At 44.5% G+C, this 26,353-nt stretch overlaps 1 protein-coding gene and 1 long non-coding RNA gene across 3 annotated transcripts; one reads left to right on the forward strand and one right to left on the reverse strand.

The window, feature by feature from the left end:
* Positions 1-91: 91 nt before the first annotated feature.
* Positions 92-8,324, reverse strand: LOC117244674. The gene is made up of 3 exons (XR_004498182.1): positions 8,236-8,324; positions 2,168-2,328; positions 92-456 (listed from the first exon to the last, which is right to left on the reverse strand). It is a non-coding gene; the product is annotated as an uncharacterized LOC117244674 (long non-coding RNA).
* On the forward strand, positions 6,877-26,353 carry LOC107206768 (broad substrate specificity ATP-binding cassette transporter ABCG2-like). Of its 2 annotated transcripts, none has more exons than XM_015632945.2 (16): positions 6,877-6,960; positions 9,522-9,805; positions 10,386-10,445; positions 11,701-11,815; positions 14,073-14,225; positions 14,931-15,088; positions 16,192-16,343; positions 17,538-17,654; positions 18,471-18,736; positions 19,291-19,373; positions 19,743-19,832; positions 21,308-21,432; positions 21,781-21,935; positions 23,293-23,382; positions 24,486-24,598; positions 25,475-26,353. In XM_015632945.2, exons 1-16 carry the CDS (start codon positions 6,892-6,894, stop codon positions 25,620-25,622), a joined length of 2,178 nt encoding a protein of 725 aa, XP_015488431.1. In that variant the 5' UTR covers positions 6,877-6,891; the 3' UTR covers positions 25,623-26,353. The 2 variants fall into 2 exon arrangements, with proteins under 2 accessions (XP_015488431.1, XP_015488432.1); XM_015632946.3 differs by lacking the exon at positions 6,877-6,960 and adding an exon at positions 7,816-8,021.

Raw genomic sequence — 26,353 nt, forward strand, 5'->3', positions numbered from 1 at the left:
AAAATCTTTGGGAAGATGTTTGGAAAAGTATAAAGTGCTTTGAAGATGTATCAGCAGTTATCACTGTGAAAAACAAGGTTCACTCTCCTGGTAAAATTTAAAAGGTTTAATAAAGACAAAAAGAGACATAGATAATAAAGTAAAGAATAACGGCTGGGTGCTTGGTGCTCTGCCAAGAGCACATTTGGTGTTTCAGGAACACCCTTTATATACCATTTCTATTGCATCACCTTGATGCATATTCAGACTTTCCCATTAACTAGTTTATATCTTCCAGGAACTATTTTGCATGGCCACTCCTTGGATCCACCTTTTTAGAGCATGGGCATTTCTTGGCTTGCGGTTTTAATTCCTTTCTTATCATCTTTTAATTTGGGTTTTGGCTCCTGCTGTCCACAGGCGGTGAGTGTTGATAGCAGCTAGGTCCCATCATCTGTTCACTGGGGGTTATCCTAACTGGGCAGGCAGTTCAAACATACTATATCAACTATTACCACTTATGCCTAATTTTTTGCTAATAGCAGGAGAGACAAAAGCTACATTCACACAGCAAAGCCATTCAAACATTATACATATAACATTCATACTTGTGAAAAGCCAATATTATGTATTTATACCATCACTGTTATTTATGTTGGCACTAGCAATGGATGTGGTGGGAAGCCCACTCTGGCAGGTGCTGTGCGTGCTCCTGATTTAGAGCTAAGGGGGAAGGAAGCGGTGTCCTAGCCGTGATTTCAAAGTACAAATGAGGCAGAGACATTCACGGATGTGTGCAGGGAAGGGAATGGCAGTGATGTCTGAGAGCAGGCTCAGGCATCTGGCAATAAGCAGCCCCAACCAGCCGTGGCCAGCAGCAAGGAAAGCTCCTGGTCGTGCCTCTCCAAGAACATGATTCCATAGTCTTAACAATGAGCAAGCCTAACTTTTCATGTGTTCATTTTATTTTATGTGTTCAAGGAACAAAATACAAAATACACAAATACAGCCAAGCTTCTAGTTACTTATCAGCCTGTTTTGGTTTACCAGTAGATGTCAGTCAGCACTACTCACAACCCTTTGCACTTACAGTCCCTTCTCTTCCATTTTCAATGGACAGAACAAATCTGTCAATTGTTTTACTGAGAGGAAACTGATACATAAACATTCCCTTTGTGGTTACAGAGAAGACAGAAGCAGAATCCGTGGCTTCCAAAAGGTAATTTATGTTACTAGACCTTCACACTTGAGTATTTGTTGCAAACTTTATCTCAGGCAGGTTTTAATTCTCCCTACAACCTGTAAAAAGGGGTTTTGTACAGGTTTTGCTCATTTCCTTCCAGTCTTGTGAAAAGTTTTTAATGAGTGCTATTATTAGTGTGGAGCTCCTGCTAACTGTTCAATCTTAAGCACAGAAGGTTGTTAGCTGGAGGCTGACCTGCCTGTCTGTTTTATAAGACACACCGTAGCAAGAGTCACAAAGAAAAGGGGAACATCAGGGAACAACTATCAGTATTCAGAGTTTATCAGCAACTAATGAAAAAGGGAGGGGAGAAGCCAGCACCTCATGAGCTAGCCGATTACAAACCCAGATGATGTGTCATCCTTTTGCTGGTCACAGAATCCCTAATTCCAGGTCTCCAAACATGAAAGCAAGGAGGCTGGGAGTGCCAGAGCAGTAAAAGTAGGAGGAATTTGAGTGAGTACCGTGTCCAGCCCCCACTCCGGGCTCAGCAGATGAGGGATATGATAACGTGAATGTGCTGGGTTTTGGGGAGACATGGAGCGGCTATGGCCCTGCTAATGGCCCCTTTTCAGAGGTGGCAAATGCCAGGCGTAGCTCATTGCCAGCCAGCCATGCTGTATACATGCCAGGCACTCAGGCAGGTGACAGAAGGGTGCCGGCCCTGCGGGGTGCGGTGAGATAAAGCCCAGCCCTGGATGAAGAGTGCTGAAGGAGGAGTGCAAAAGTTCAGTTGACAAAACAATGTCTGCTCAGCGCTGCGTCTCCAGCCTGAATCAGCCAGCTTGGCTGATGCAAGCCATAGCAAGTTACCAAGACAGCCTGTGTGCATGGCAGTGACAGGGCTCTACAGCAGAGGAGGTCCCAGACAGCTCTGGATGGTGCTGTTTCCTGGCCACTGCCATCCCCAGAAGATAGCAGTCGATACTCTGATCGTACACTCACCTCTAGGTGCCAGAAGGCACAGCAGCCTAAGAAACAGCCACTCAGAAAAACATGCAAATCAGGAATTTGAAGCTGGTTTTGCTTGTGCTTCCTGAGAAGGGACTGGGAAGGCATCTCAAGTGATCATTTCTATTGGCTGTGAGTCTCCATGGGGTCCCCTTCTGCAAAAAATCATCAGAAATAATAGTAAAGGGCGAGTTCAGAGAGCAAAACTCCCTATCTGTGCACACATACACCTGCAGACATATTGCTGTAATGTTGCAAACCACCCAGGTTGTTCAGACATGTCTGGAGTTCACAAAGACAGCAGGCTTTGAAAGCACATATAAAGACTTCTGGGAAAGACAAAAGGGAAGAGCTTCTTCTCAGTTTCCTATTTTCACATTTTCCAATTGAGAAGTGTTACAGCAACAAAAGACGGTATGCTTTCTGAATCCTTTCCGGAAAACTGCCTCTTCTGCCTCAAAGAGTTTTATTCTGTTCTGGCCCAGGAGCAGCCATGCCACCAGCAGGCATTCTTTACCATGAAGAGAATAGAATGACCTTATTGTAAAACAGAAGATTGTACTTGCTTCTGTTCTCTTACCAAACACTCATGAGGAAGGAGAGCTATGCCCAAATGAACTGTTCAGCAATTGGGCACCATGACCTATGTCCAGGTGCTGTGGTCAGGGTTCTTGTCATGACACAGAACAAGGTACACCAGCTAGAGACCTCTCATGTCTCCTCCGTCCTTAGCCTGGTGACCATGGGTTGTTTATGAATGTGTGTTTTCACATGCTTTAGGAGATGACATTGTTCAATTTCTTGTCCTGTCCCTCCTCTGTGGGTCATTAAGATTTACTCATTGCCCCTTCTCTCCCACTCAGATTGCCTGGAGGAGCTAGATGTGCAGCTACCCTGGTGAGAAGCTAAGCTCAGTGAAATTAACACTTGCCACTCTGGTGTTCTACACCCAGACTCTCACTCTCCATCCAGACGCACCTTGGCATTTCTCATACTCCCCCGCCTCTCCTGATCATGGAGAACTACCTCCAGCCCTAGGACATCTCACTGGCCTTCAGTGGCTCCTGGGTGACTCTGGGCTCCCTCTGCCCCTTTTGCACGCACTTGTCATCTCCACTTTCACGGCCATTTCAAACATAGGAGAGAAAAATTAAGTCTGGAGAGGAGCAGAACAACACAGTCAAAAAACCTGAGATGCCCTGGCCAAGACAAACTCCAGGCACTGTCTTTACTGAAAAAGCCAAATCTACATGAGCTGGGACACAGTGGAACATACCAGTGAGGCCAGATGGAAAGCGAGTACAAAGAACTCTGACCTGAGTAGCTTAGGAGTGTTCTGCTTTTTCCTGTGGCATTACGGGTGTTGTGCAACCAACTGCTTCCTTCTCTTTGTTCTCCTCTCTCTTACTGTCTTCATCTTCAAGATGAAAAACCAAACAGTTAGTCTGGCTTTCTGTTTTGCATTATCTTTGATAACACTTGCTACCTGGTGATTCCTTGCTTTTCTTCCTCAGTTTACTTCTTTATAAATGTGATTTCCCTGCAGTCTGCAGCAGAGTAGGGGACAGCTGAGATTTCTGAGCCTTTGCACTTTTTCTTTCACCTACCATGATGCTCTGCCCTGTGTCATGGCACAGTAGTTCTCTGTCAAGGTCATATATCACTGGTGGGCCTCTAGGAAGGCACAAAAGAAGGGAAGATTTATGGGTGAGACAGAGCTACTTTCCTAAATCTCCTTCTCCAGAATGCAAGCTGTTTGCTGTAATGGTTATCTCTCAGTCTTACTGTTGTGTATGATCCCGTCGGGGAAGAACACTCTGCAACTCTGGCTGTACAACACCTACTGAAAAAAAAAAAATTAAAAAATCTGAAAGTGTTCAGGGCTGCCACAACAAATCCTAATGGCAGCAGCTCAGGCCTTGAGAGTGGATAAAAGTTAAACTGTTTTTAGGAATGTCTCATAGGGCAGCCTGAACTTTGCTCCTGAGGAAGGAGGTGAAATGCCTACGTAACAATGTGTATGTCAACATTCATGTCTAGCAAAGGAACTGACCTCTGCAGAGCTGAGTTGGGACAGATAAAACACAGTTTAATCCTGTTAGCCTCCTGCAGGCACTGAGGCCCTCAAAAGGGAAGCAGAAGGATGGAGTGCCCATTCCTGACTCACAAATAGCAAGACAAACTGTACTTGAAGGAGTCCTGCTCAGGAACTTGGGTTGAGTGTGGGAGAAAATTGTACTGGGGATTGTGTGTTGTGGCCTCAGTGCTTGGTGCATTTCTTGGTCTGAAGTCCTAGGCTTTGTCCCAAAGGCTTGAGAACGCTATAGGGGCAGTTGTGACTGGCATCTCTCCCAGACTTGCTTGCCTAGAGAGAACAAGCTTGCTTTCTCCTTAGCAGGCTCCTGAACACAGTACTAACAGCAGCAAGTAGGAGCGATAAAAATCTGAGCACATTTATGATGTCACCTTTTTAACTCCTGAAGAACTGTCATGGTGGTTTAGATGCACTATGCACTGTATCTATGACATCCTTGGCTGATTACTTGCTTTACCAGGTAATACCAGATTATATCAGATGTGTGTAATTCTGTTGATCCTATAGTTCAATTGTTCATGATTTCTGTCTGAATGAAGCCCATGATATCTCAGTGTAGTGTACTAGTTAAATACTGATTTCCTTTACTCTTAGATTTGCCTGAGCCCTTTCTTATCTTTAACCGATTAAAGATTTGGTGCTACTATGAATTCAGATAATGGACTAAATGATTAACAAACTTGACAGAGTCAGTTTTCTTCTACATAATCTGCAAGTCTTACAAAAGTCAACTTCTCCAAGGCAAGCAGCACTTTAAACAAGTAAGGGAGGCCAGTCAGCACTAGCTTTGACATGATGAGCAATCAGGGTGGAAAAAACACAGTGAAGTTTTTTTGTGCCTAGGGTGGTAAATTTGTAGATTCACCAGATTCAGTACATGTGTACACGTCTGTACAGGGTGTGTCTTTTGGAATGGTTTACTGGAGCTTTTGGAAAAGAAGGGCCCAGGAAGTATCACTCAAGCACCATGTCTGATATTGCTGTCTGCTGCATTGATCTCAGAGCTGCTTTTGTACAGTGAACAATTAGGATTTGCTTATTGATGCATTCAGTAGAGAAGGCAATAGTACTAATAATCTTATATTTCCTCCTGGACATATTTCTTATGCACTCTCTTGCTGGTTCAAGTCCCTGAAATATTTTATGAGCTTTGTGAAATTCAGCATTAGGTAGGATTGAAAAACACCCTGGATCCTCAGGTCAATGAGAGAAGCATGGAGAAACAGCAGGACTCCTCAAAGCCTCACTTTATGCTCACTTTCCTCTCCCCATGCCCACGATGGTATCATGGTCCCTCCTGCTCTGCTGCCCTGTAGTCTCAGCCAAATCAGAGGCTCAAGGCAGCAGGACCTAAGGAGCAAAAGCAAAGGTCTCAAACCTGTGCTAAAACTTGCATGACCCAGGCTGTTTTTTCCTTGCTATCATAACGTATCAGTTTGAAGCCTGTAGCATTATTTGTTTAATATCAGTAAATGCACCAGGGCATTGCAGCTTGGTGCTTTCTAGGGCTTTACACTGGGCTGATCCTTTTGGAGTCTTTCTGTGAAAACCACATCCTTTAATCTGCAGTAAAGCCTGACAGTTTACAGGGCAAATGCCCCTTTCAGTGGATGAGGAGCACAAAGCATTGCTGGCGGGCACACCCACCAGCCTACAGAGTGGTGGGCAAGAGAAGAGTACAGTAACATCAGGCTGTCATCAGGCTTATTGTATTTGTCTTAAATAACTACAGCCCTGGCCACTGTTTTCTATCCCTGTACTGGCAGAAACCTCCCTCAGCAACAGTATGAGCTAGATAACTGGATTAGTAACATGATACAGTTGAAAAATATACCTAACTGGGGTGGGAGATGAAACAGGCTCTCCTTGAAGAAACCTGGAAGACTGCTGCTTGAAGAATGGTCTAGAGAAAAGACAGAGCCTCCAGCAAGATCCTGTATTTGGCAGATTTAGTTCCTCCCCATATCTGGGGGCTCTGCTTATTTCTTTGTCATTGGGATGAGCTTAGGCACAGGGCACAGAGAAGTGGATTTTCCATTCCATGAAGTGTGGGAGGCACAGTAGTGTTTCCCAAAATTACCAGCATGAAGGCACCTACCACCTTTGTCTGAGGAGCAAATGTGCAACTGAAGCTGTCAAGAATAACCTGAACTTTTAGTTGTGCTCCTCAAGTGAGCTGTTCTCCTGCACCACTGTGCAGGCACTATGTGGAGCAGCAAGTTCATGACTCAGAAATTTCTAACCTTTGTCCCCAAGCACACACGCTCTGTTTGTCTCACTGTTACAGGCACATGACAAGGAAAGATTGCCTCTGCAGCTTGTTGAGGGGTAGTGAGTATTTAGGATTGAAATATTTTTGGAGACAGAGATGTGCATGCTTGGTGAAACACAAGGGCAAAAGTCTTCAATGTAGGCAGATTTTCCTCGAAAGAGGAAGTTAAATCATACAGGAAACATGACCCATAGAGTGACTGAAGATAACATTCAGCAAGCCTATGGCAAAACCTGCTCTTCTGAGAGACCTCTAGGGCTATTTCAATACCCCCATAAACCTACCCACTGACTCCTCATTGCAGAGCAATGCAGCTTCATTGGATGTGGGTGTCTTTTGCCTAGTGCATCAATGGCATTGATCATTGAATATCATGAATATCAACATACCCAGAGGAGGCAGGTGTTCGAAAAGGGAGAGGTGAGCCTTTGGAGTATTTATTATTGTTATTGATTGGATAGATAGAAGTATCTTTTACCCTAGCTGACCCTTAAATTGATCTAGCAAAAGATGTTATGAAAAAAACAATGCTGTACAGTGCTGCAGAAGGCAGTCAAACCGGAGGCAATTAATATGGTGACCTGACAGCTTTGCCACAAATAGTATTTATAAATCATAAAATTGAGTTTTTCCTGCATTCACAGTACCAAGGAACCTGGGGAAATATAGCTTATTTATAGACATTAGTGCTTGGGAATAGGAAGACGAGGAGAAGGCTTGACCACAGACTGAAGGAAATCCGATATTCCTGATTTCACACGTTCTCCTAGCTGGGAACACATGGCAGCACAGAGAGACAGCCTGATGGACAACGCGTCACCCCAGCAGGATGTCCTGGCCCCCTCTGGGCCCACCAAGGAGCGCAGTGCCACGGAAGAGCCCGGAGCGGCAGTGTCACCCTGGGAAGCGCTGCTAATGGCCCCAGCTGACCCGGCTGGACTGGACCCATGCCCCGGGGGTGATGACCTTTCGGGGAGGTGGGAGGGCAGGAGGCAGAGTGGGCGCTGCCTCCTACTCCCCGTCTGTCCGTGCCGTGCCGAGGCGCGCAGGGGCCGCGGGCATTTCACGGGGCTCCTCGCGTCCGACGCCCGCTGCCCGCACTGGGGGCTCCCGGCGAGCGATCACCGCGGCTTTGTCCCGCTGCTCTCCCCGCCCCGGGAAGGCGGGCTGACAGCGCCGGCAGCCCTCGGCACCCCGGCACACGGGGGCTGCTCCGCGCCGCCGCCCCGGGCCCAGCGCTGCCGGCGGGGACAGCGCTCCCGCAGCGGGGCCCTCACACGGCCGGGCTCGGCACGGCCCCGGGGGTCGCGCCGCCCGCGGAGCGGGGCTCCATCACCGCCGCCTTCGCCCGCGACCGGCGGGGTTTGCGTGACACCGCCGGCACTCCCGCCGCCGCTTTATGTAACCCGCCGCTCGGACCCGCTTATAAAACGCCGCCAAGGCAGAGCCACCGCAGCTCGGAGCGCCGCGGCAGCCGCGAGGTAACGGCGCGGGCCGGGCCGGGCCGGGCCGGGGCGGGCGAGCAGCGCTCCTGGCGGGGCCAGGGCGGGCGCGGGTCGGGGAGGAGAGCGGAGCGGAGCGTGGTCGGCCGGGTCGGGTCCGGGCTCCGGCTTAGTGGCGAAACCAGCGAAACGCGGGGCGTGGGTGGGTGACAGAGGGGCACTGCCATGAGGGGCTGCTGCAGCCCGAGCCTACCTGTAGCCTCTGCTGGGCTTTTTCGTCCTTTGCCGTCCGTGCACACACACGCTTGCCAGTGCAAATCGGTAGCTTTACAAAAACCTGCATGAAAGGGTGTACGGTGAACGCAACCACCGAACCTAGCCAGGACAGATACAAGCAAAATGTTCAAAAGTCTAACAAGGTCCTTGTCCCTAGTGTCAGTGTCATCCTGTTAGTTTTTTTTTTCCCTCACCATCTGTTGTGCAACCTTTCAAGTGTGTAAGCCATCTCTTGTTGATGTAACTAGCATATCCTGTGTTGTATCCCATAAGCAAGTCTTTCCCAGGGTTGACTAGCCTTAGAGTTAAGTATGGGTCCAAACTAAACTGCCCTTCCTTTGCTCTTAGTTTTATTTCACTTGTACAGGAAAAAGCTTCTGCAACTTGTTGAACTTACACTGATAGGAAGAGGCAGAAAGGAAAGGACAATTCCCGTTTCTTTAAACCTGGCTTTTGTAGATCCAGTTTCCCAATAGGGTGACCATCTGTCTCTCCCTGAGAAATCTACCTCTGCTGTAGTGGTGGTCCTTGCTAGTTATCAGCCTCTTAGTCCTGGGAGGAAAGAAGTGCAGACGGTGGGAAATTGGTGATTGGTGGGATACTTCTACCTTCACACAAAATTCAAGGAACTAGCAATGGATGTGTTTGTGGTCAGGTCTTTCTCCCTGTTCTTTTAACCTGATGAGCGCCTGGGCTTTCCTCATCATCACAGTAATTTTTAGCATGTGCAATTGTTATTTTAATCACATTTATATCTCTGAAACAGACTTGTGCAGCAAACAAGATGCGACTGGCCTTCATTTTCATAAACAACAAACATTTTTCTTGCTGTAGTTCTTTATATGGATTCATTAATAGGCTTTCTCTGCTGGCTCTGTTGGGGGGCAGGGGGCTAAGCATGTTGTGACTGAAAAGGGTGAGCTTGAATCTCTTTAAGTGGTGACAGTTTCCATTAGTAGTACCGACTGTGTTACAAAAGATCATAGGTAGGCTTGTTTTGCCTCATTAGATGCCCTTTGAGCAAGCATCATTTACTTCAAGAACATACTTCTTGTTCTTAAAGGTTAGTTCTAAATTTGTGGATTTCCATGCCTTTGGGGACTACTGGATGTCTTCCGGTGCGGATGTCCATCCTTTTGGAAACTTGGCATGTGTACTGATTGGTGTGGTGCACATGAACTTGCTCTTCCAAGACACTTTCTGGAGAAATTTTTGTTCACGCGTCTCCTTCCCCGCGTGTTTCTGTGTTCTTCATCTCAACAGATGGGAACTGCTCAAAACAACAGCGACCTCAAAAATCTCCATGCAGTGGAGCTTGACCTGTGTAACAAGGACATGATGTCAGACACATTCGATCACAGCGTTATTTCTGTTGGAGAAGAGGAAGGAGCGGGCAGTTTCCAGCGTTCTGTTCCAACACAAGAGTCCCTCCGATCTCCTCGTGGCTCTGTTGTGAGTTTCCATAACATCCAGTACTCTGTTAAGCAGTCCAGTGGATTCTTATGTAAAAGGAAAATCGTGGAAAAGAAGATTCTTCATGATGTTAAGTAAGTGTTTGCTTAAATTAAATATTAGAGGGTAGGAATTAATCTGCTGCTGTGAACCAGTGACCTCGTGTCACCTTCCAGATCCAGCTGTGCTGGTACAGAAATTACTGCCCTCCTGCCAGTCAGCAGTTCATGTAAGCACTTTGATTTGCTTTTAGGAAAAATAGCTGGGATGTAGATGAAGTAGTTTCAGTTATTGATCAGAGCAAATTAGGACCAAACTTGTGTGAACTCTTCTGCCCTAAGATCTGAGGACTCCCTTAACTGAGGCTCAAGGTGCAGTCAGAGGAAATGAGCAACAGAGAGCAGTTGTTGCTTCTTTTCAAGACCCTGCTGAGCAGAGAATACACTTAATTTTTGTCTTTTGTAGATTGCTTTTTATGTCCAGTTCTGATTCTGTTCTGACTGGCAGTCTGGGACAGAAAGGAGAAATGTGTATTGATTTCAGATTTGAGAAGTTTTTAATCTCTGAAGTTTTTCTTTTAACAGCATTTTGTTCACATCTCACATCTACTAAAATCAGCATATGGATGGTCCTTGTAAATGTCCTTATTTGTAAACAACTCTTTCCTTCTTCCAGTGGCATTATGAAACCAGGCTTGAATGCTATCCTGGGGCCAACAGGGAGTGGAAAATCTTCGTGAGTACCTTCTGCTCATTTAAATGGACAGTCAGCTGTTCAAAATACATTTGGGATTCTGAGGGTTAGGGGAGATGTGAGGTATCTGCAGGCTTAGACCTTTGCATGCCTTTGAGAAATCTGGTGATGTAGTTTGACCTGCCCCTCTGTCAGCTTTGCTGAAGTTCTTGCACTGTGTGTCACATCCCAGTTGGTGCTCCCTTTACTGCAGTCTGGTGGTGGCCTGAGTTAAGACACCAGGCAGACCTGAGGTGACTGGAGCTCAGATGTAGGCTCTGTTCTCTGTAGTAATGGAGTGGGGATGGGGTACAAGCTCCCCTGGGGCATGGAAGATGTCAACCCGTCTGAACTCTCTGCAACATGAGAGTTCCTTGAAGCTGCTAGGCCAGACCCCTCTCTGACAACTGACAGGAATATGGTGTAATGCAGTCTGTAGGATGCTCTGATCTTTACCCCAACTTGGCTGTGGCCTGCTGGTGGGGGTGCACATATGCTTGAGTTGTTTGGATGAAGGCACAGAGAAATACCATGTAGACTATCTCCATCCAGTCCTAATGCTGTTTTCTCTCCTGTGGTAAGAGAGCTCTTTGTCACTCTTCCACTTTAAGAATGTCAGACAGTTGCAAATATGGCCAGGGTTCACACAGGTGTGTCTTTGTGGTGAACATTGATGTTCTTTTCTAAGGAGCATGCTGATTAATCAGGATGCTTTCAAGAGCAGCACTTCATCAGGGCAGTTTACTTATCTGGCAGACAGGCTGGCCTCTGCATTGGCAGTAAGGAGAATCCAGTGATACGTTAAAAAAAATTACTTTCTAGAATTAATCTTAACTCTTGTCTTGTTTACACCCATATGGATTAATTTCCTTGAGATCAGAGGAGTTAGTTCAGTGCTCCCCTGGCTGGAGAGCAGCCTGCAACGACTCAGCAGGGTGCTTTTGTCTCTGTGCATTTGAGGTTATCTGTAAATACACAGACCAAGTTTATGTCTGTAGGGGGTTGACTGTTGTGAATTGTGAGCGTCTGTATACTGCCATACTGCTGTGGCACACCGTGTGCTGGAAAATCCTGGATGTACACCAGGCTTTCTGTACAAAGAGCTAAACCCTGCGGAGTAGGGGAAGCCCCTTCCTGTGCCCTCTGGTTTCAGCACACTGTGAGCAGGCTGTAACTCAGTCATGGCTGGTGGTACTTACCCAGTCAAGGGTAAAGGCAGCAGTTATTGCAAAACCTAATGCCTGGTGTTTGTTTGAAGTCTCCTAGATGTGCTGGCTGCCAGAAAGGACCCAGCAGGTCTGTCTGGAGAAGTGCTTATAGATGGCATCCCACAACCTCCAAATTTCAAGTGCATCTCAGGATATGTTGTGCAGGTGAGTAACTACCTTCCTGGAGGCCTGGGAAACCTTGGGATGGGAGACCACATAAGATGAGGAAACATGAATGACTAGTTCAGGTAATTTTCAGTGATCCCTACAGAGCCTAATTTGATAACTCAGATGTTACAGTGTTTAGTTTTTATCCGGGATATGGAAGACAATAAGATCAAACTGTTACTCCAACCTAGCCAGGCATAGAGATGTGTCTTCCCACAGCCCCATGGATGCCCAAACTGCTGGGCTACTGTGACTTGTCCTTTGGGCTCTGCCCTGAAGTGCTAGCAAAGATTTTTAAAAAAGGGAGGAAAAAAATCATGACACCCAAAATCTCTTGTTGTTAAACTCAGAAGCAGTTCTAGCTGGCAGAAGTACCTTCAAACTATCAGACAATAATTCTAGGAAATAAATAGATCCCTGCTGTTCTTCCTCTGATTCTAGCTGGCTGTGACAGAGGTTCATTCCACTTGGAGACAGGAAAAGCCAGCTGAATCTGTGGAAGTGGGTGGAGGCCTGGACCAATAATAGACCCTCAAAGCCCTGGGGAACTTTGGGGAGAAGGGGATTCTTGGCAGCTGTATGAGCAGCCAAATCTGGAAACCATCCAGGGTTCTGACTGCAGGCAGATGTGACACAGGCAGCTGAACGCTGCCAGCTGGGGGCTCTGGGAGGATCCATGGGATGAGACTGGTGCTAAATCTTGATCCTGCAGGTCAGAGATCCCCAAATTCTCAGGGGATGATTAATAGCCAGTAAGTTTCTTACAAGTGGTCCCAGTTGGAAACATTTGTCTCTCAAATGTCCAAAGCAACCAAACATAACCTTAAAATGTTAAGCAACTTGGTGAAACATTAAATGGTTTCTCCCCCTTCCCACCCAATGCAGCACTCCCTGGATCAATAAAGATGGACCAAAAACTACAAGCAGCACTGAAGTCCTAAATACGTAATTATAGGATCATTTTTATGCAGATAAGCATATAGGCATGCTAAGTCATCTGTCACCCCTATAAAATTACTGGTGGTCTCTCCATTCATGCTGTGAGAGTGAAGGTGTCATGTCACTGATGGTTGTGCTTGGTATTAAGCTTAAATTCACAGTTTAGTTTCCAATGTAGTGACTCAACAGTTGTATTGGTGGATCTGAGAGTGGAGAATGGGAGGCTGGGATCAGAGACTGAGGGGTTATGGGAAGGGAAGGGAGGATATGAAAGGCCTAAACCAACTTTGGCAGCAAAGCAGCACATGCTTGTCTTCCTGTGTTAAGTCCAGTGCCAAACATGGTTGGCTGGTATATCATTTGCTGGTGATGCACTACAGCTGACACAGGCAGAGTCTTAAAGCGGGCAAGAATCTGGTGCCCTGCAGCTTAGGGGATGTCTTCCAAAGATGGCTGATGTAACAGGCAAGTTTGTCAGCAGCTATCCAATGTTGCAGCCCTTTCTCATCATATGGTAGGATACAGAATTGGTACAAATACCAAAGTGGGGGTGATGGAGATGCATGGAGCTCTGAATGGACCTGATGACGAATCTCTGTTAGGCTCATGGTTGTTGCAGGTTGCTGGATGTTGCTCAGGTCTGTTATTTGGATAGATTTGATTTTCTCTCAAAGTGCACATGACTGTTGAAGGTTTTGAACCCTTAGAATAAAGTCTTAGGTCCAAGAGTTGTACATAGCTGAAACATGGCAGGAACATCTTGGTGCAATATTCTTGCTTCTCTGAGAAGCTGCTGCCAGTGAGGAGCTGGGGAACGCTCCTTGTTGGCAGCTGAACTCAGCAGGTGCTCTGGACCACAAAGAGGTATGGCTTATAACTGGGAACAGAGCTGACCAGGGTGATTCCCTGAGTGTCTCTACCTTGAACACTGAGCACTAGCAACATCCTTTGGCTCCAACTGGCTTCCAGACAGGAGTTTAACTCTACAAAAATCACTACCTGCTTTGCCTCACTTTGGCTAGTAAGAAAAATGCACATGCAGTGCAAAGTGGCACTGTCTGCACTTGAACTTCTCAGCCTGAAAGCAGTCTAGGGGGTTGCTTGGTGTAAGCTGTGGGGCCTGCAGAGCTGCAGTCTCCCCTTGACTGCTGCAGAAGGACTTTGAATCTCATGTCATGTAAAATTAGAAGGAGTTGTCCTTCAGTCTGGGTTCCACTGTGGTCTGCAAACAGTTTATCCAGTTAGTGCCACTAAGGGACTCTGATACCCACTCTGCAGCTGAGGAGTCTTTTCAACTGTCCATTTGTACTTTCAGGATGATGTTGTTATGGGCACGATGACGGTGAGGGAGAACCTGCAATTCTCTGCTGCGCTGCGACTCCCCAGCTCCATCAGCATTAAGGAGAAGGAAGAGCGAGTCACCCAGATTATCAATGAGCTGGGATTAAGCAAAGTGGCTGATGCTAAGGTGAGCAGAGAGAACACCTTTCTCAGAAATCATACTACCTCTGGAAGCTGAACCATTTGTCTCTGGGCAGTATGGTGTACGTAGTGCAGTTACAGGAAGCTAAACAGGAACGTGACTAAACCATAATGCATGCAAGAAATCAGTCTCCAGCTCAGGAGGGAGCTTGGAGAGAGGTATTTATATTTGCTACTAAAGGGAGAAGATTTTGGACTGTGTCCAGCATGTTGTATAAATTCAGAAGGGGAAGAGTCGCTTAGTCATTGTATCTTGGAAAGTTGTTCAGTCACTTCCTGGCTTTGTGGAACAAGACAAGAAAATTGTTTTCTCATTTCTGAAAGCTCTGAGGGATGGAAAACTGGTCTTTGATGGAGAAGTTCTGTGCAGAGCTTGTATTAACAAGCAAGCTACCAAAAAAAGGCATCCCCACATGCCCATGCCTCCTCTGAATGCTGTGACCTCGCTGTGTCTCTTCCTTGTCAGTGTCATCCTTGTTCCCTGAAATCATAAGGCACCTGGTACCTCTGAAAATCAGGCTCAGCATTCTGCTACCCAGTCCCTCACACTGAGTCAAACTCAGCTGCAGCTGGCCCTTGAGTTCATTAAAGGGACTCTGAAAATGAAAACGGCTGGGTGTGGAAAGCCCACAGCTCCAGAGCATGCACTGACTGGGTCTTGTTGAAAATATCTGATTTCTTCTGCTTGCAGGTAGGAACTGAATTGATCCGGGGAGTGTCTGGAGGGGAACGGAAGAGAACCAACATTGGGATGGAGCTCATCACAGAGCCACCAGTCCTTTTCCTGGATGAACCAACAACTGGCCTTGATGCCAGCACAGCCAATGCAGTCCTCATCCTTCTGAAGAAGTAAGAGTCAGCTCTTCAGGGCTGTGTTGCAATTTGGTTTTCAAATCATTAGTGAAAAAAGGAATGTTCTTATGACCAAGTAGTTATAGTTCTCCTTAAAAAAAAAAACAAACAAAAAAACACCCCCAAAAAACAACAACAACAAAAACCCCCCAAACAACTAGACAAATATACTCAGAAGTAGTGGTAAGTTATTTGTTTGGGTTTCTTCCAAGGCCTTTTTAAGCTTATGGGAATCTTTCCACAGCAAGCATTGGATTGGAGCCCAAAAAGCAGATGTAGCTTGGACAGCTTCCCTTTGCCACAACGAAGGGTGGACTGGGAGGTCAGGCCTTGTAATCATAATTTCTTGGCCATCCATCTGAGTCTATTACCTGACAACAATCTTGAACTCAGATTAAACTTCACCTGCAGATTTACCCTCAGTGTCCTATGTTTTGGAGACAAGCTGTCTTCTGACAATTAGAACAAAGTTATATGCAAGGAGGACGAAAGAGGCTTATTTAATGAGAATGACTTTCTAATCCTCCTCCTGGGTTTGTGGCATGTTTTCTGGTTTTGCTTGTGGGGGTTGCTTTGCTCTGGTGTTTGTGAATATAGGTCCTTGTTGGGCATCAGTGCTAAAGCACTTGAAAGAGCATCTGACAAACCTCAAGGAAAACTTGTTTTGAATTTTCTTTAGAGTAAATCTTCAGCAGAAGAGCTAATAGAAATCTCAGCTGGCCAGACTTCCACAGCTTGATAAGTAACACCTGGTACTGCCATTGAGCACAGTGGACTGTTCCAGTTAGTCAGGTTGACATCTGGTATAAAAAACATGTAAAGAGTGTTTATACACAGCTGTGGCTTCAGGCTTTGCTAGCTACAGACAGCATCTTACTTTGGCTACTTGGACTGCAGTGATGGTCTCCTGTAATAATTGGTGCTGTCTTGAGAGTCTTGCAGGCAGCATCTGACGCAGTGGTAGAGAAGGGAGAGAAGGTTTTTCTGGGTCAAGACCCTGAGAAGTTGCCAAGTATTTGTCTTGGATTTTGATACTTAGGGTTTACCTTCCTGAAATCCAAAGTGTGGTGTACTTAAGAGATGCTTTGTTTCTATTTCAGGCTCTCAAGAAGAGGGCGAACCATCATATTTTCCATCCATCAGCCTCGTTACTCCATATTCAAGCTGTTTGACAGTCTGACATTACTGGCTTCAGGAAAGGTGCTGTACCATGGTCCTGCAAAGCACGCCCTGGAGTACTTCACTTCTATTGGTAAGTCTTCCATGCCAAGAGCAAAAGCAACTGGCTCATGAGTTAAATCTGTGTGTAGATTCTTGCCCTAGCATTGGATAACAGGCCCATGCTTTTCTATCACTAGGATGTTAGAGACTGTACACATACAGTCTGAGCAGTGTTATGTTAGAACAAGAAAAAGACTGAGAAACCCAAAAATTTTCAAGACAAGAGAGCATGGCTCTCTTGCCTTTGTTTTGCCTTGCATGAGGACAAAAGCCAAGAATCACTTAGACATGTATAATCATAATGTCCAACAGACAAGATATTGCCTGTAGTTTTACCAGGCCTCCATGGCAGATCCAGTGGTTTTTGAACCACAGTCTGCAGATGGGCAGCAATCTGTACAGATTGATCCAAAAATATGCTCCAGACTGAATGCAGGTGGGCAGCCAAGAGGATAAAAATATGGTGTGTCTTTAAGATGGGTTAATAGTTGCACTGCTGGGTGGCTGCCCTGTCTCTGAGTAAGTAGGGTGAGGGTGTCTGACTATAATGAACAGAGAATGTGGAGTGAACTTCCAATCTTTAGATGCAACTGTGGACACATTAAACTGTAAGTTTTCCCTGCCTTTAAGGGAGGTGCTTTAACCAATGTCAGTACTTCTGCTCCTCCTCTTAGTAGCTCAATTCCTTTCTCTCAAAGCTGTAGAAGCATCTTTGGGTTTGTTTGTTTTTAATTTCCTCCTTGTCCCATACTTAGAACTGTATTATAAGAAGCTGCTCTTGGACAGCTCTTCCTCAACCTTGTGACCAGGGAAACACCAACAAGAGTTCAGCTTCTGAGAAGAAATATCTGAGGCTGTAGAGCAGACATCCAGGAGCCTCTGCTGAGGAACTGTGTGTCTTTCAGAGTGGAATGTGGTTGAACAGCGCTGGGAAGGAGGCAAGAGCTGTCCATACTGAGCTATGGTAGAAGCAAGTTAGAGATTCCTTCTCACCTGAAATCAGTGAATAAGCAGCTTTGAAGCTCTTTAGATACACCAGATTCACCATCTCCTAAATCCTGTCCATCTACTGCTGAAAGTAACTCTTAGGAAAATCTGAAGTTTTCTGGTAAAAGGGTTATGGAAAAGTGATGTAGTATTAGACCTGACCTTCTGAGGTGTGCCCTGTGCAATGCAAACACATTGCATGTGTGATTTTGATTTGGGCTGTTCTTTTTTTTTTAAGGATATGAATGTGAACCCTTCAATAATCCAGCTGACTTCTTCCTCGATGTCATAAATGGTGATTCAACTGCTGTGGCAGCAAGCAAGGAAGATCACAGACCTGTGGACACAGGAAAAGGTAAATTGTGAAGGAGAAATCACTGCTGGTTAGAGTAGAAGGGAGATTGTATGTGGTGATGGCAAGCTTTTATTCTCTGGGTTTCCTTGAGTCTAAGGGCATTTCATTATCTTTTTTTTTTTTTTCCTACTAGTAGATATACTTTGTTTTGGGCTTCTTTAAAGAGATCAGAAGACTTTTTAAGTGGATTTTTTCACTTCAGTAGTATAGGAGAGCAATGACAAATACCAAAAATTAAAAAAAAACAAAGAGTGAGGGAAAGACTGGGAAAACTAGAACTCAGTCTCAAGAGGCAGCTGAGAAGTTCAGTCACATAAAAGGCTGCTGCAGAGAAGACAAGGTAGATTGGCTAAGGAGTGTTGGATTTACAGGAAAGTGAAAGAGATTGGAACTGTTACAGAGCAAATTCTCTACCAATATAGTGAGTGAAATGTTTGGAAAGGCTTGGGGATCATGTAGCACATCGTTGTCTGAAGGACTATAAGGGAACAGGTTTTGTAAAGTAGTTTTTGGTGATGTGAATCAGAGCAAACATTGTTTTTTCCCAAATTCAATGAAACAATGGTTTTCTGGTGCCATGTGAAAAGAATGTGACCATTTTGTGCCAGAAAGAATAGGCAGGTTAGCTGGGTTCTATTAAAAATGTAGGGAAAACCTCTCACTCATGATAGCCTCTTAAACTCAGAACTAAGGCTAGAACAACTCAGATTCTCTGGGCGTTTCTGCATTTTTCTTCAGCCTCCAGAATTGCTGAGTTTATATCTGAAGGTCAGATTCATAGGGAATCAGAAGCTATGTCTTGTTTTTCTCACTCAGAAGTGAGCTGTGACAATGGAGTGGCAGAAGAGAATGTGGATAGCAGTGTGGTAGATGTGCTGCACCAGAAATATCTCAGCTCCAGCCTATATCAGAGCACAAAGGAAGCACTGGGGAAAGTGGAACTTGGACGGGGAAGCAAGCAGAGACTATCCAAGCAGGAGCATGAGATTACCTATGCAAATGGATTCCTGACTCAGCTGTACTGGGTGTCCAAGCGTTCCCTGAAAAATCTCATCAGGAACCCACAGGCCTCCATTGCACAAGTAGGTAACAATTGCTAAAAGTCTCAGATTCTTGCTGCTCTCAGTCCCATAACCTGCAGTTTGTAGGACAGAATCATGTTTTCAAAGGCAGTTAGGGAAGCAGAAAAGTCCTGTGCCACTGCCATCTAAGTGGAGTGTGATGCTCAGCTACCATTGTGGCCTTTGGAAAAAGATCTCCAGTTTAGTTTAGCACAAGGGCTACTGCACTGAAGATTTGGGTGTGGGGAAAGTGCTCCATTCTCTGGTTCACATAGGGAACCTCTAGGGTGATACTCATTTTTTGCCTCACTTTAAAATTTAAACTTGGTTATTCTATAAGCGTGTTTCTACTAAACTCTGCTAGCTCCTCTGAAGCAGAAAAGTGAAGAGGACAAAATCTGAAAAACCGTCATAAGGATTTTAATTGTCTGTGTCATAGGTACACATTGCCTCACAAGAGCAAGGCTTTAGGCAGGTGTGAATCTTAAACCCTGCATATGACTTAATAATGTTAGTTCCTAATCTTTTTACTTACCTGAAGGATTTTCTTTTTCCTTTCTTCTTTCCACTTCCAGATTGCTGTGACCATAATTCTAGCCTTGGTTGTGGGTGCTATCTTTTTTGGTGTAAAACTGGACCGAAGTGGCATTCAGAATCGGTAAGATGAAAAATCACAGCTTTGCTAATTTTTCTCTCTGTAGCAGTTGGGTTTGAGGCACAGGGAAGGAAGGCCTTGGGATTTACTTGGAATACAAAGGAGGGTTGGGTTCACAAGTCTCAGTGCACTGCAGCATGGAATTGTCAGGAGTCCTAAAGGGGTCATAGTTCTGTCAGTCTTGCACATAAGTACAAAGGGGATGTAAAAGGGAAGATAAAGGTTACAGCTAAGATTTTCAGTAGCGCACTTAAATATCTCCATTCTGTGAACAGAGAAAAGCACTGACTTGATGGTGTGATGATGTCTGAGGCTACCACTGTTTGTTCTGGTTGTTCTCTCATTTTTCTACTGTTCTGTTTTGCCGTCTAGGGTTGGATCCTTGTTTTTTGTCACTACAAACCAGTGTTTTTCCAGTGTCTCTGCAATTGAGCTATTCATCAGAGACAAGAAACTATTTGTGTAAGTAGTAAGGCACTTGGACTGTCTCATACCCTGGAATAAGATGGGGCAGTATCTTACACGCTGAACAAAATTACTGCTACCAATACTTGATTGCTCCCTTGCAACATCAGATTGTAATAGTAATGCTCAGTTAGTCTGTAAAGCAGGGATGTGAAATACTAAGAGCTGGGGGAAGGAGGAAATGCTTTTATTTGCTTGCTGTGTGACAGTTTACTGCTTTTCCTACCCTCTTTTGGTAACAGCTGCTTTTGAGTTCTGCATCTGTGAATCCTGTGGACTGTGAATCTTTCCTGCCCTCTTTCTCACAAGCACTGACACACAGTCTTTCAATGGTCCTAAAGAGGCAAGACTGTGCAAAAATGAAGGGAGAGTTCCTGGAAAAATTTCGCAAGGGATGCTCAGATGAAGGGGGCCACTGTCTGGCTTACAAGGGCTTGCTAATAATCAAGGGCATCTCTCTGTTTAGAGAGGAATGTGCTTGATTAATATATTGTTGTTACATGTAATTACTTTAATATATCATTAAATATAATTACTGTATTTATTACCTTTATTTGCTTATAATATTATTTATGCGTAATATTTTTATAATTATAATTATATATATACACACATATATGTACATGTTTTTGTATGTGTGTATATGTTTGTAAATGCATGTAGATACAGTATACACACATGTATAGATACATATATGTTGGAAGTGTAGTTTGGAGGTGCCTCCAGCTCATGCAGTAGAAGGGCAAGAGACAGATCCTGTGCAGTAAAAAGGAGACTGGAGATTTATGCCTGGAATGTACATGTCGACCCACAGGCTGCTCAGAGCAGCTTGATATTGTCCCTAACAGCTGCTCAGGAGTGAAATTGCCCCACACTGCCATTTCTTGCTAGTCTGGAAGACTAGCTTGCCAGCATAGTTTACCAGCTGCATCAGTGGGGATTTAGGCACCTTACCTGTTAAAGCGTCTTTTCATGAGCTCCATTAAGCAGCAAAACAATCATAATGACATTTAATTGCCCTGTGAACTGGAGTTGAGTTTATGTCCCAAAGGTGTTTTCCCATTGCTGGGTGTCATTCCTTCTTCCCTGGAAGCAGCTGGATGAGTTAGTAGTGGATGAAGTGTTCCTCCAGTTTATAGAAGCCTAATGCTTCTCTGTGCTCTTGTATTAAGGTTCTTATTCTTTGAAAAGAGACTTAGGAGATTTTTTTATGATATTTTACTTAGCAATCACACAGTCTTTCATTCACTTTCCTTGGAGGGATGTCAGTTTGATTGCAGGGTCTGAGAGACAAATCAGCCCTTACTTCATAGATTGTCAGTGATGGCACAGATAAAACAAGCATTTTGCATAGAGAGGAGTCAGTGGTAGAAAGAGCAGAAACAAATCAGGATAAACCAAACACGCACTCTAAGCCTGCTTCCTACAGAACCTCTAAACCTGTACAACCCCCCTCCTTCCTGTCCTCGCAGCCATCAGTACACCAGTGGATATTACCGTGTGTCTGCCTACTTCCTGGCCTTGATGATAGGAGATCTGCTGCCCATGAGAACTACTCCAGCCATCATATTCTCATGCATCAGTTACTGGATGATTGGTAAAGAATTGATGCTTTCATTGAACCTGTCATCTTCCAACACATTTGATTTCTGATTTAGCCAGATTCCTGTATCTATAACATACTGCTGAACCTCCAACTGCTTGGTATCTTAACTTTGGAGGACTCTGGGGCAGGGGCAGAGACACCAGCAATCTAACACAGGGACCTGCTTGACAACATCTTTTGGTTAAACTCTTTAGGCCTTTGAAGCATGCATAGTTCCTGCCAACTCCAAACTTGAACTTTCTTCCTGATTTGCCTGTCTTGTATAGGAATCCAAGGGTACCTCTCTGGAATTCATAATGTGGTTGTTTACTGGACTCTTACCTTTCTGGTTTTTGATAGGATACCAAGCTGTTGCAGGGCGGTTCTTCTTCTTCATGCTGACCCTGATACTGGTGTCCTACACAGCCACAGCCATGTCTCTGGCTATCAGTGCTGGGATGGATGTGGTGGCTGTGGCCAATCTGCTCATCACCATTTGTTTTGTCCTGATGCTTGTAAGTATGTTAAGGAGGTGTGTGCTCCTTTGGTGGATGGGAGGGAAGAGCTGAGACCAGCTGAGAGGACTGGGTTGAGCTAGCCCTAGGCAGGCTAAAATATCCATAGTCCAGTGGCTCATCAGCCCCATGCTTGTGATTTTATTGTCTCTGTAGGCAAAGATAGACTTCTGCCAGCTTGTAGTCTAAGGGTTGGGTCCAGTTCAGTAGTTGTGATGCCACCAGAGCTTTCCTAACCATGTGCCACACTTGTCCTTACAAAGACTGACTTAAAAAAAATCTTGCATTTCCAGTGTTAGAAACCTAAGTGATCAACTAGATCATTTAAAAGGAAAAAAACCTTGAAATAAACTGTAGATCTTTTGATTTTTTGCATTAATTTTTGCTGCCCAAGTGGGATTAGAAGGCACAAACCCTCTCTTTTTTTGTAATCCAATATTGCCCTGGGGTTTTAGAAATTAATTCAATACTCTTCCCCAAGGATTTTTTAAGGAAGAGAACAAGTGAGAGAGAAAGGAATTTTGACTACTCATAGATGAGAGCTGTGAATTCTTTTTCAAAGAGGTGATGCTGGTGATGAAACTTATTTACTGTGAAACCTACCACGTTACATATTTCTCGTTAGACGATTTCATACTCTGAGCCATACAGTACATCCCTTATTCTTCGATTTGCAATTTAACCTGCTTTTGCAATTAGCCAAGTGATAGTGCTCTGCTTCAACTGCTCACTGTAGGTGTGGGTGAGAAGTGTGCTTGTGTAGTGAAGGGCAGCTGATGTACATTGAATTAAATTACTCAAGTGTATAAGGACTTAGTGTATAAGGACTGTGTCCTGAAAGATCACTTGTGATGAAGCAGAGGGGGAAGTGTCATTTTAGCTATGAAGACCACTTGTGCTTAGAAGTAAAAGCAAATCTTTTTCCAGAAAAGAGAAAGCATGAATAAAAGACGTAGGACAGAGGGGAAGGCTGACAGGCTCCCCATTTTTTTCCTTTTTTATTCTCCACTTTCTCACCTCCCAGTCACCCTTTTTTAGCCTCTGGCTAGCTTGACCACAGGACAGTCCTCCTGAGTAAGAAGTTGTGATCATGGCTCTTAGCTCACTTGTGGATGTAGAAAACCTTTCTGACCTCTTTGCAAGCAGTTCAGGTGAAGTTACTTGGGTGTGCTGTTGGGCCAGCAGCATGAGAGTGCTGTAAGGTTCCAACTCCTGTCTGTGGGTACAGGGATAACAGCAGTAGTTGGTCCATCAATCCCAGTGCACCTCTGCTGGGAAGTGCAGCATCTGTGCAGGAATGGTATTATATGCAGTAAACAGAGTTTGTGACTCACAAATCTCTTCTGTTCTATTTCAGATCTTTTCTGGCCTCTTAGTGAACCTCCCTTCAGTAATGGGCTGGCTGAACTGGCTCAAGTACTTCAGCATCCCCCGATATGGCCTCACTGTGAGTAGAAAACAGCATTGGTCTCCTCTGAGTAATGTAGCCACACTGCTGCTTCCTGGAGAGGTTTTGAGTATAAACTGTGAAGTTCTCTTAAAGCCAGATTTAGTTTATTTCATTGCATGAATGTGGTAAAAAAACCCCAAAACAAACCAGCCAGCCTCAAAAAGGAAGCAAAAGTTAGAACTCTGTGTGAGAACTGGAAGCCTCAGAGACTGAACAAACACTTCATGCTACAGAATTAGTGCTGCTTGGACAGCAGCAGAGCAGGCTGTCCAGTCAGGCATTAATTCCTAGCCTGAATAGTTGATCCCTGTGGTTTAGAATAAAATCAAATATTGTACAGCCCCTCCAGACACTATATGGGTGGCCAGTCCGAGGCCAATGACTTTCCAACTGGTTAAAGGATTTACTATAGTGCACAAGTCTTCAGCACGGCTTCCTCTGAAGTGAAATTTGACTTTTCTGAATAGTAAGCAGCAGAAATCTAAGGGTGCAGATGCTTGAAACGGTAAATAGATAGAGCAGGTCACAGGTGGCAGTTGTGTTTCCATCTCCTGTTTGCATCCTGGCCAAGTCTCTTTGGAAGGAATAGTGTTCTACTTTGAGTAACAATGACTGAAATGAATGCTGCAGCTGGCGCAGGGTGGGAGATGTGCAAAATCTCATTGTTTGAGTATCACTGAGGTATTTTATCAGTGTTACTCAATGTGGAAGTGTCCTCTGAGATAGCAGTGAGTGCAGGATGCCAGTGCTGGGGAACCTTTCACCTCTTCAGCTGACTGTGCCATGCCTTCAGTGTGGTGGTGCTGGGGTTTCTGCATGCAGCCACATTGTTTTATGGATAAGTAGATTGACTCAGGTGAAAGTGGATGAATGGGAACCTGTAGCTGGCAAGACAGAAACCCTTGGCTAAGCAACTTGGAAGCCAAGGCCTGGGACACCAAACCACCCTGCATGTAGAACTTGGAGCAGTTCCTAAGAAAGGCAGTGATTAAGAACTTAAAAATAAAAAGGGACATGAACATATGATTCCAAGAATGATGGCATGTGTATTCTAGTAATAAAGTTCCTTTGAAGTGTTTGAACTCTGCTTCTTTCCCTAGGCTCTTCAGGTGAATGAGTACAGAGATCTCTACTTCTGTGGTGAGAAGAATCCAAATGCTACAGAATTTGTGGGAGATATGGGTAGTTGTCCCCCCAATATTACAGAAGAAATGTAAGTAACTCATGATGTTTCTGGGCCTGAATCGTGATGACTTGCTTAAAGGGAAGTCTGACTGTGTCAGATTTTTTTACGATTTGCAGAATAACCACTTACAAGCCAGTCTCAACATGTCCCAAAGTAACATGTTTTAGGATTATACAGTAAAACTCCACAATTATCCAAGAGTGAAGTAGGGATGAAACTTTACTTGAGAAAATAGGCAGATGAGCTAAATTAAGTTTTGTATTTGATAACCTAGCCCTGACTGACCAGTTTCCCTAAACAAATCCAGGGTCACTTAACAATGGAAATGCAGTGTGTGGACAGCTACAGAGTTGCTGGAAAGCAGTAGACCTGTGATCAGAAATATGCCTCCACCACAGAACTTGTTTGTAAATAATAACCTTCCTACAGAAACAGAGAGCGCCAAGGTATCTCTCACAGTGCTCCATTTTGCCCCATTTGCAATACTCTTGGCTATGGGTACCTTAAGCTGTAGCAGTGCAACCATTTCATGACATGTACTAGAAAGATGGCAAACTGAGTATTTTGCAGGGAACAGTGCTAGGGCATTGTTTCCATGGCTTTTGGACTTCCAGTGATTGTTGAAGGGAAACTAATGCTTCTGTACTTACTATGGTTTAAGGTGGTTTTGAAATTTCCTTATAAATTGCCAGTTATCTATAAAGAACAGTTAGGTTGCTACTGAAAAATTACAAGAACTAGAGATCTAGATTTGTTCCTTGAGTTTTATTTGGTGATGGCTTCTCTATCACCTCTTTTGCAGAGTCGAGGGTAGAAGGATCTTTGTGAAACAGGAATAAAAGTAATTACCTGAAGATGTGTGCCACATAGTAATATGAACTTGTGTCCCGTGCTTTTCTGCAGGTGTTCTGGTGAAGCATACCTGTGCAGCCAAGGAATCGCCCCTACCAGCTGGGCAATGTGGGAAAACATAGTGGCTCTCTTCTGCATGACTGTTATCTTCCTTATCATTGCCTATGCAAAACTCCGGTTTATGAGGAAGTTCACATAGACTCCTGTGTTGCCTTGCCCTGCAGCTTCTCAGGTGTTAAAACTACAAAGCTTGTTAGGGCCTACTGGAGATTGCCAAAATGTTTCAGCTGAGTTTGCTGGACTTCAGATGGGAAGCCTGTTCCCCTATTTCTGGAGCATGATCTACACAGGATTGTGGGTGTTAAGAAGAAATGCATTAATGTACATTGCGTAAGTGATTTTTCCTAAGAAAATATAATTCTCATAATTTGTTAGGTACATATCAAACTTTATATTGTAAACCATTATTATTCTGTGGCCAGCTTATATAGAAAATATTCCATTGAACATGGAACTCCGTCACAAAGGGTGGAAGGTGTTGGTGGCATTTATGCATTGATTTGTTTCCCCTTGTTAGTGCCTGTCATATCTGAGGACAGAGACTGTTCACAATGTGTTTGGGATGAATTTGATTTGGAAGGCAGTACAGAGACCAAGCACTCATTACCAGGAAAGAACAGTTATACATTTAGTAGCTTCTCAGTGGAAGCTACTTCCAGAAACAACTTTAGCTTCATTAAAAACTAAACAGCAGTGGTATTAAATATCTCACCTAAGAAGAGACATATATACTGTTGTACTGCAGAAAAAAGAAACCAAAAAATTTCCCTCCCCACTGTGAACAGCAAGAAATATATTTACTACTTAAAATGAGGAGAGGGAATTCCCTTTTTCTTTATTTTTTTTCTAAATAAAAATTTGTATACTTAC

The sequence above is a fragment of the Parus major genome, chromosome 6 (assembly GCF_001522545.3).
Source record: "Parus major isolate Abel chromosome 6, Parus_major1.1, whole genome shotgun sequence".
NCBI lineage: Eukaryota > Metazoa > Chordata > Aves > Passeriformes > Paridae > Parus > Parus major.

Excerpts from the sequence above, each read along its gene's own strand:
- LOC107206768 (XM_015632945.2), top strand. The coding sequence starts at position 6,892 with ATGGCATTGATCATTGAATATCATGAATATCAACATACCCAGAGGAGG. Across the intron at positions 17,655-18,470 it reads ACCTGTGGACACAGGAAAAG|AAGTGAGCTGTGACAATGGA; the intron begins GTAAATTGTGAA and ends TTTCTCACTCAG. Across the intron at positions 24,599-25,474 it reads CCCAATATTACAGAAGAAAT|GTGTTCTGGTGAAGCATACC; the intron begins GTAAGTAACTCA and ends GCTTTTCTGCAG.